The following is a 10258-nucleotide window of genomic DNA, read 5'->3' on the forward strand; positions in this document are numbered from 1 at the left end:
TATTCTTCACCCTGACCATTTTTTCATGTTTTAGTTAACCTCATTGTCTAGCACATTTTATTTTTATAATGTTAATGATAGATAAGTTAGATAAGATAAGACTTAAGTTTAGTTTTAAGTTTAATAATAGTTTTATAAGTTTTGGAAAGTTAATAGCCCACAGCCATGTACCTAGAATTGTGGGTTTGTCATTTTGCTTTGTCATTTGTAATCTGCAATATAGTATAAAATAAAGAAGGCCACCTCATTATGTGGGGCACATCTTTACCTTGTGTGAGTGTGTCTCCATCATCTCGCCGACGCCACCTCTCCCTCCAGAGACCCACAGCTGAGGCTGGACCTCAGCAGGGGAGAGTGCTGACACACTGGGAATGCAACTAATGTCATGGAACATTTTGTGTACTAACTACTGAATGGAAAACTAATATGCTTTGTAAACGTTCACCTAAGCACAATAAAAAATAAAAAACAGTAATAATAATAATAATAAAAGATGCATACTCAGAAAACATGTGGGGGATCCAGACTTTTAGAGATGAGCTGTATTCCCTCAGAGCAGCTCCAGGTATGAATTATAAATTGAGTAGTTTCAACAGGGGTAACGCCAACTCATGTGGTATATGCTTGGGAGAAGGGCAGCAAGGCTTCCTTTAACAAAGTGTAGGAGCCCTGGTGGTGCAATGGTTAAAATGCTCAGCTACCAACCAAAAGGTCAGCACTTCGAACTTACCAGCTGCTCTGTGGGAAAAAGATGGGCCAACCTGCTTGTGTTAAGATTTACAGTCTTGGAAACCCTATGGGGCAGTTCTATAGTCCTATAGGGCTGCTATGAGTCAGAACTGATTCGATGGCAGTGGGTTTGGCCTATAATGGGCCATTTCCAGAGTTTTTTTTGTCTGTCCAGAGCATCTTTGGATGATTATTTCTTCCCCATTCTTAGGCTGGTGGTGCTGATGTCACCTGCGGGCCCCAGGTTCGCAGAGCAAGTGAATCAGACCTGGTCAACGACAGTACTCCCCACCCTTGGTCAGAGTGTTCAGGGATGGACACGTGACCTGTTACAGTAATTTAAGACTTCTTTGGTACTTCTGTTGGAATTATCAGAAGAGTAGCATTCTTGCTTCTGAGAAATGGACCATCTTCACTATCATGTAGAGACCACCTACCTGAGAAATTAAGCCACCACAGAGGATTGAAGAACCAAGACATAAACACAGAAAGAACCCTGACAACGTTAGTTGAAGCTATAGATACGTCCATGCCTGAAGACAATGTCTTATTTGGATTTTTCAGTTATATAAACCAATTATTTCCCATTTGGGTTTAAACTAGTTGAATTTTTATCCCTTACAACCAAAGAATTAGGTAAATATGACAAAATATAGCTTCTCAAAGTTTGGAATTATGTGATTCTTCTTTTTTAATTGTGGTAAAAATATAAATAATACAACATTTGTCGACAACAATTTTTCTGCTTCTTGACATTTTTCTATACTTTCTGAAATAATTCTTTTCACAATGAGTATTACTTTCTATAACCCCGTCTTACCTACTATGGTCATCACACTTGTAATTCCTTCTTTCCTGCATCATCATTTTTTTCCTCATCTTATAGATCCTTTCCCTCATCATATAAATTTGATATAATTTATCTTATATTCCCAAATCTTCTAAAGCCTACACATCCTCCAGCTACTTACTGCCTCATTTCTTTGCTCTTCTTTATGACAAATCTCTTCTAGAGAGCTGTCTACACCTGCCCTCTCCAACTCCTTTCTCCCTATTCTTTTTTTCCTAAATTTTATTAATTTTGTTGTTGTTGAGAATATACAGAGCAAAACACATAATAATTTAAGTTTCTACGTGTACAATTTAGTGACACTGATTATGTTTTTTGAATTATGCAACCATTCTTACCCTCCTTTTCTAAGTTGTTCTTCCCTCATTAATACAAACTCACTGCCTCCTAAAGTTCCCATCTAATGTTTCTAGCTGCTGTTGTCAATTTGATCCCATGTACACAGTTCTTGAAAGAGCAAAAAGCTCAAGGCACACTTTTTTTTTTAAACTAGTTAAGCTAAACTATTTTTTGGTTTTAAGATGACTTCAGGGGTTATTTTTGGTTTCAGTTTAAAGATAATGTCAGGGCAAGTCAGGGTTCATCATTCCCTCTTAAGCCCATTCCCATCAGGCTTTTATCCCCACCACTCCTCTGACACTGCTTGTCAGAGTCACGAATGACCCACAGAGCTAAACACAGCATCAATTCTAAGTTCCCATCTTATTTGATCCGTCAGTTCCATACAATACAATAGACCACTCTTTTCTTCCTTTGGCTTCCAAGACACCACTCTCTTTTCCTCCTAACTTACAGGCTGCTCCTTCTAATACTTTTGGTGGTTCTTCTTCATGATCTAAGCATTTAAACATTAGACGGTTCTAGAGCTTAGTTCTTAGACCTCTACTCCTCTCTCTGCACTCACTCCTATGATTTCACCCAGGTTTAAAAAACTACATGTATGTGAACAATCCTTAATTTTGTATCTTCAACCAGTACTTTTCCCTTGATTTTCAGAATCAGATTATCCAACTGCCTGTATGACATTTCCACTTGGATGTCTAATAACGGAGAGTCAACACGTCTAAAACCAAACTCCTCTTCTTTCTCCCACAGTCTTGATCATTTCAGTAAACAGCATCTTCATCCTTTCAGTTGCTTAGTCTAAAATCCTTGGAGTCATCTTTGACTTCTTTTCTTTTACACCCACATCCAAATTATCAGTACATCCTGTCAGCTCTGCCTTCACAGGATATCCACCAACTGCCGACTTACCAAACTCCACTGCTGCCACCTGCTCCAAGTCACCCATGATCTCATGCTGGACTGATTACTGCAATAGCCTCCTAACTTGCCTTCCAGCTATCCTCTTCAAGGCCCTATAGAGCAGCCAGACTTATCTGCTTAAAATGTAGGTCAAATCATGTCACTCTCTGTTCAAAACATTACCATAGCATTTTGTGAGAATAAAAGCCAAAGTCCTTCAAATAATCCACAAAGCCCTGGAGGACCTTCCCCATCCTCCCCTTTAACTTCTTTGGCCTTATCTTCTGTGACTCTCCCTCCCTTCCTCTTCCTTGAACATAGCACCAACCTTTTCCCCTTGCTGTTCTTTCTCCTTGGCATGCTCTTTCCCCAGATAAATGTTAAAGGTTCACTGCTTCATCTCCTTACGGTCTTTGCTCAAATAATACCTTTTCATCAAGGTCTTCTCTAACTATCTTCTTTAAATATGATCCTACCTTCTGTCCCTGATTGATTTTTAGCTGTGGCACTTATCAGCATCTGTCATGTTTTGTGTTTTACTCATTTGTTTACTGACTATCTCCTTCCATTAGAGGGATTTATTTTTTGCTTGTTTTGCCCCCTGCTGTATGTCCAGTACCTAGAACAATGCATGGCACATAGAGGGTGGTCAATATTTGTTGAATAAATGAATGACAAGAAAAAATGTCAATAGGACTTGGTGGCTTTGATCTCCACAAACCCTGGGGTATAAAAAAATTACATATATCTTTTAATGGAGAAAATGCTATCGGATCATTAGCATTGATTTTATACCTATCTATCTATCTATCTCCATAGCCAACAGTCAAACTCCAGTACACTCTCCTTTGGTATAATGGGGAGTAGGCTGAAGGGTAGGGGGATCTCTATCATATTCTTTCTTTCCCCAGGACCTATGCAACACATAGAGACTAGGGTGAAACATTCTGTTGTTCTTCAGCTGAACAACTAGTTAATGACTTCCACATATCTAAACACAAAGAAGAGTATTTATGTATAAAGGGCTTTATACATAAATATTCTTTTAAAACTCAAAGGTGCCAATTAATTAATTCAGCAAATACTTACTGAATAGCTATCATTTCATATACTTGGTACTAAGCACATTTTTAGGAGTTCAAAGTGCCTTTATTACACAAAGTCATTTGAGTTTTACAAATTCCCTGGTTGATTCTCATTTTAAATAAACAAACGAGACTTAGATACCTAAGCTAAATGGGGTAACCAGGATTCAAATCCTAATCCTTTGATTTTTCAATCTAATGCTGTTTCTGTGAAGAGAGGGAGAAACTTGAAATGAGGGAAAAAATAGATTTCTAAATTATTAGATTCTTTCAAATACTATAAAAGAAAAGAGCATGGTATGTTTTGAGACTAGTAGACCTGGATTTGAATAATGGTTATGTCATTTATTGGCTATGAAGCCTTCAGCAAGCTACCTAACCGTTAAGCCTCAGTTTCCTCATCAGTAACATCAGGAGAAGACTAGTATGAGGATTATAGGTTGTTATATATAAAATATATAACAGAGGGTCTGGTAAATAATAAGTGCAACATACAACATTATTAATGTAATTGATACCACTAAATTGTACATCTGAAAAATACTGAATTGGCAAATGTTGTTTTTAAATAATAATTTAAAAATATTAAAATAAACAACAAAAATAAGTACATCAGAAGTAGCAAATATCATTCTAAGGGCAGTGACAAGAAGTAGAATAAAAACCATACCAATTTTGGTAGCACTATAGATGTTTTCAATAGGGAATATTTCTCCTAGTCCATATAGGAGAACCTTGGCAAGAGCTGGAACCAGCTGGGTGGTCGTGATCAGAACATTCACACAATTCTTTCTGGAAGGGAAAAAGAAGAAAAAACGAAACAAAGTGAAACCAAACTAAGCTGGGGGTAAAAATTCAATCAACCTCAAGATGCCTGGTATGATATTTGAATGCCAATGCTCAGTTATTGTTCTAAATAATTCAAGTTTATTTATTTATTTTCTTTATTTAAGGGCCGGCATTAGACTTTTTTGTGTACGTCATACTGGGCACAGAGCAGCAAGCTGGCTTTGGTCTTATTTCCCTCTGATCATCCTAGCTCACTGAAACCGTTAGCAAATACCATTAACCCATGTTACTGATACCACATTTCAGAAGACAAACAAACAACAAAGAGCTTTCACTAACTGTGTTACTTCATCTGAATGCAATTCAGCCCATGAATGAGATATAACTTAAGTCCTTTTTGCTCCTTGCATTACAGCAACACAAATTCCAGAATAAACATTTCATATGTCCATTAACTTAGTTGGGTATCTACGTCTTGCTGTCAGTTTTACTGTTTGTTTTAGCAGTTGTGGACTTGGAATTCCTACTTTGACGGGGGGTACAATAAATGTACTGGTGAAGATATGACTACATTTATTTCCCATTCTAACATCAAGTGGAAAACTCCACAATCTGCTTATTGTACCATTTTTCTTTGAATTTTGCCTTTGAAAGTGAGTTTTGGTTCATTTCTTGGAAATTCCTGTACTTGAGATATTTGTGATATTTCTCTTGTATGTGTTCTTTAATGTAGCGAGGACCATCTCCTGGGCTAGAAATTATGGACTACTGACTTTTAATTTTGTGAGCAAAAAGTAAGAGGAAAGGAAAAGGATTTTTATACCTAAGCACTCTTGTAAAACTTTAATGTGTGCTATTAGCATAAAATGACCTTGCATAAAAATAAATAAAACAAACCCAGATACTTTCCTGCATCATCTAAACAATTCTCATTCTGATCTCCAGCCCGATTTTAGGGGGTGGTCTCTCTTGGGCTGAGGTAGCAAAGAGTGTCTAGGAGAGGATGAGATCTTAAGTACCATTTCCATACCTGGACTGGATGAGAAGTAAGGATTTTAAGGCAGTTCCTAACCAGGAATCTGTTAGAACTTCAATTTCTGCTCTTAGTCTCTGCAGTGCTTCCTTTCTCTGAGGACTGAGAAGGCCTTTGGGAATAAAAGCAGACAAAACTCATTATTTTGACAACATATCCTTGCTGACACTGAGCAATTTCTAAATTCAATTTAGAAATGGTGTGAGTCACTGAAACACTCCACTGAACTAATGTATTTCTCTTCTTGGAGAAACCTTAAAGTAGAGTAGTGCTAAGCAAAATGCCAACCTGTTGACTACACAGGAGCTTACACCAGAATATATAAATCAACACATGACTTCCTTCATCAGAAAGCTTTGCTGTGGGGAGTGAGGTGCAATGACAAAAAATATCAGCTGAAGTAAACACGTTATTAGTGACACGGCTGATTTACATTCTGGCAAACGCTCCCTCTCATCACTGATCAGTAACATAATTTGCAGACTGGTGCTTTATAGTAGCACTGTTCTGAACATGACATCAAGGACCAAAGGGGGGAAATTAAATGATGACTGCTACAGCTGGAAGAGTCCTCAGTTATTCCAACTTCTTTCTAAAGAAACCAAAGCCTAGGAATGAAAGGGAATCTGCCTAATTTACACAGAAAGGTTGTGCTTTCAATCTTGGGAAGTCTTTCGGCTACCACATACTAACTCCCATAGTGACTGTACTTCCACCGGTTTCAGAACGTATCAGTCTGAAATTCCCAGTTGATTGACCAACTCTCTGTGTGTCATTTACTTGTACTATACTTTGCAGTAACTCCAGCAGATAAGAGATTAAATATAGCCTAATACCAAACAATAAAACACAAACAAAACAGAATTCAACTGATGGAAGCATGGTGTCAAACACTTGACTTATTATATTCAAACAGTAAATCTGGCTTTGAATTTTCTGTAGTGAAAGTGAAAAGAAAAACCCCGTATTCTATTATCAATACTCCACAAAGCAGAAGACATTTCTGTAAACAGAACCAGGTGTATAATTTGTTCTCAGATTGATGGTTTTACAATGTAAGCCTAGAATTAGGCTTATTTACTATTTCTCATAAAACAAAACAAAATTAAACAATAAGATAGTATCTATATATCATATACTTAAGTAATACATGATGTGGTGCTTTTGTTAATTTATATTTTATAAAAAATACACGTGGAAATTACTTTTAATATGTTCCCCAAAGTGAACTCGGGATTCTCACTGAGGGTTACATCATTTTCTACAGGAATTCAGGCTGAGGACAGGAAAAAGACCAGGGACCTAGGTTGTATATGAAAACTAAGAAAAGAAAGGCTTATGTCTGTGAAAGGGGAAAAACAGAGACTTGGAGTTGTCAAAATAAGAGATATCAGCTCCAAATCATGAGATGAAATAAGCAATGAGAAGGGGAATCAGTGTCTCAAATCCTAGAAGCTTTGTGATTTCTACGTGATCTCTATGTGGTAATGGATGCTGAAGTAGAAAGGAACAAAACTAATTTTCAAAGCCCTGTTTCTACTTTCTGCACCATCCTACTTTTTGACTCACAGCTGTGGTATGGTCACTAACTTGCTCTGGGATCACGGTTAAGTTGCTCCCACCCCACTACCCTTGCAACTGGACATCTCAACTAAACATAAAGGATTTAGATTAGCTCTCAAATGCCACTTATAATTCTAACAATTTATGATTTATAATTAATTTCAAATAATTTTAGGCACAGTGGTGCCTGACATTTGAGGTATTTCTGGGCAGAAAGAATTTTCAAGGTTCTTGAAATCACAATACAATCCAGTTTTCCATTCACTATAGTCACTAGTCCTACCAGACTTGTCCTGATGGCTATACAAATCAGCCAAAAAATCATGGCACCCTATTAACTGGTATTGATACCTAATAGTAACTCCAGAAAAAAACACATGTCATTCCACAGAATGTACAGAACACATCTCCTTTAAAAAAGCATTTGTCCAAAAAGAACAAGAGAACTTTACAAAGTTATGCCATTGAGTAGATTCTAATTCATGGTGACTCCATGTGTTTGGGAGTTAGAACTGTGCTCCATAGGGTTTTCAATGGCTGTGATCTTTTGGAAGATCACGAGGGCTTTCTTCCTAGCTGCCTCTGGGTGGATTTAAACCACCAGCTTTTTGGTTAGTAGCTGTGGCAGTTCAGTTTGTGTGTCAACTTGGCTGGGTCTGGTTGAGTGGCTGGGCAGCTGGTGGTAGTTAATTCCCCATGAGACTGGCAATCAACTCCATGGTGGGATCTACCACAAGCAGCTGGGTAGTTGCCTTTGGGATGTGGTCTGCTTCCTGTATATAAGGAGAAGCTTTGAGAATGGTCTCTAGCCTATGGCACGCTTAGACCCTGCGTGTAGCCGAGTCGTGTTCAGCAGCCTGCTATGCTCTGCCGACCTTGGGACTTACAATGGACTTAAGTTAATGGCCTACCGTGTGGTTTGGAAACATTGGGACTGTGCCTTTTTCCTTGTCAACCTTGGGGCTTCTCAGCTTCAGCAGCCAGTGGCTGTTTGAGTGAAGAAATGCCTTCAGTGGGTCGCAAGCAGGAGGCAGAGCTGGACCCGAAGGTTGAGGGGCTTTCACCCAGCCCGTAGAGCTTTGAACTTGGACTTAAAGCCTCCAAATTATAAGAACAAACTCCTGTTTGTTAAGGCCATCCCATTTGTGGTATATTTCTGTCAGAGCAGCACTAGGTAACCAGAACAGGAGCTGAACATGTAACTGTGCGGCACCTGGGGACTCTCACGCTAAGAGAAGTCTGCGAGAAATACAGGGGCTTCCTCCTCAAAGGGATTCAATATAAACCTCATGTATTTATACAGAGTTAAAATGTTACTGTGGCAAAGATTCATAAGGAGTTTCCAGGAGCATCTAAGGAATCCCTGGGAAAGAAAAAAAGCAAGTCAGAAAGAAGCAGAATTAGACTGGTCGTATGCTACACTTACCGCCCACATTGCTTTTATGCTTATCATAGATTTCTCTCACTTTTCGGTAGCGGAAAGCCAGTTTTCTCATCCAGTCCACGCCTCCCTGAACACCTACTGAGGAACCATGGCTCCCACTGCCTCCTGAGCCACTGAAACCATCTGTTGAGAAACTGTAGTTGCTGCAAAGAGAAAGGATGATAAAAATTATAAAGCCTATACTGCATGGAAGGAGCTCTGGTGGTACAGTGTCTAAGGAACCTGACTGCTAATGAGGAAGTTGGCAGTTCAAACCTACCAGCAGCTCTGTGGAAGGAAGATGGGGCAATCTACTTCTGTAAAGATTTACCACCTTGGAAACCCAATGAGGGTCGCTATGAGTTAGGACGACTCGATGGCATTGAGTTTGGTTTGTGTTTTGGTATACTGCATGGAGTTTTTGACTGAGTGCCACCTTGGATTCTCTGCCCTGTTCCTGGCATATCAGGGCTAATGGCTTTAAGAATCTTCTCCCTTAATTCCCGTGTAGCAGAGTCCATCTTTCATTAGCCCTCTATCTCCTTCCTATTACTTCTATTAGAGAAAGAATTAGAAGGTAGAGAAAGACAGGTAAGAACAAATCACACACAAGGATCCCTTAGACACTGGCTTGATACACAGCATCTTTTTTTTATTAATGGCAGTGAAAAAAACAGAATATAAAATTTCATGTACATACACACATAAAATGATTAGATCTCTAAAAAAAAAAAAAAAAAAGGAAAAATGTGAAAAAATAATGGAATGAGTAACCCAACTAATAATAGGAAGATGATGGCGGATGTTTTTCTTCAGTTTATCAAGTTCATGGGTCATTGTGGTAACTCCTCTCACCTAATTCTGCTTCTTTGGGTATGGACTGTACTTAGTGACTGAAAAATGGAAATGATGTTAAGACTTTAAAGACCAGGTGTGTCTTGCTTTCTCCCTTTCAGCTCTTGCTCTGGAAGAAGTCATGTTGCGAGAACACTCAAGCTGTCTTCCGTGGAGAAGCCCATGTAGAGAGAAACCGAGGCCTTCAGCTGTCACACACTATAACCAGGTCCTCCAGCTCCAGTCAAGCCTTCAGATGATTAAACCCCAGCTAATCCTTGATTGTAACCTCAAAGATCCTGATTCAGAACTACCTAGCTAAGCCATTCTCGAATTCCTGATCCACACTAAGTGTGAGATAAGAAATGTTTGGTGTTTTAAGTAACTAAGTTTTGGGGCAATTTGTTACACAGTAATAGATAACTAAAAGACATTCATACAGACTGGGAGAGAGTAATTGTTCATAGTACAGATTTTAAAATGGCTGACAGATTTAGCGACAACTCAGCTCAATCCAAAGTCAAAATAGTGTTCAATGAGTAACGTGTGAGATTCTGCACTTAAGAAAATAAAGCTGTAAGAGATAAGATATTTATGTTGTTGTTAGGTGCTGTCAAGTCGTTTCCGACTCATAGTGACCCCATGCACAGAAGAACGAAACACTGCCTGATCCTGTGCCAGCTCCAAGATCCCTGCTATACTTGAGC

At 38.7% G+C, this 10258-nt stretch overlaps 1 protein-coding gene across 1 annotated transcript in view; it reads right to left on the reverse strand.

The window, feature by feature from the left end:
• The window catches only part of EYA3 (EYA transcriptional coactivator and phosphatase 3), a 97140-nt gene that overhangs the window by 18805 nt on the left and 68077 nt on the right, over positions 1-10258 (reverse strand). The window contains exons 11-13 of the mRNA XM_007935815.2: positions 8721-8881; positions 5729-5843; positions 4580-4701 (exon numbers count right to left, since the gene is read on the reverse strand). Coding sequence (XP_007934006.1) covers positions 4580-4701; positions 5729-5843; positions 8721-8881 — 398 coding nt within the window. The remainder of the gene's footprint in view (positions 1-4579; positions 4702-5728; positions 5844-8720; positions 8882-10258) is intronic.

The sequence above is a fragment of the Orycteropus afer genome, unplaced genomic scaffold (genome assembly GCF_000298275.1).
Source record: "Orycteropus afer afer isolate SDZICR_OR568_19922 unplaced genomic scaffold, OryAfe1.0 scaffold00031, whole genome shotgun sequence".
NCBI lineage: Eukaryota > Metazoa > Chordata > Mammalia > Tubulidentata > Orycteropodidae > Orycteropus > Orycteropus afer.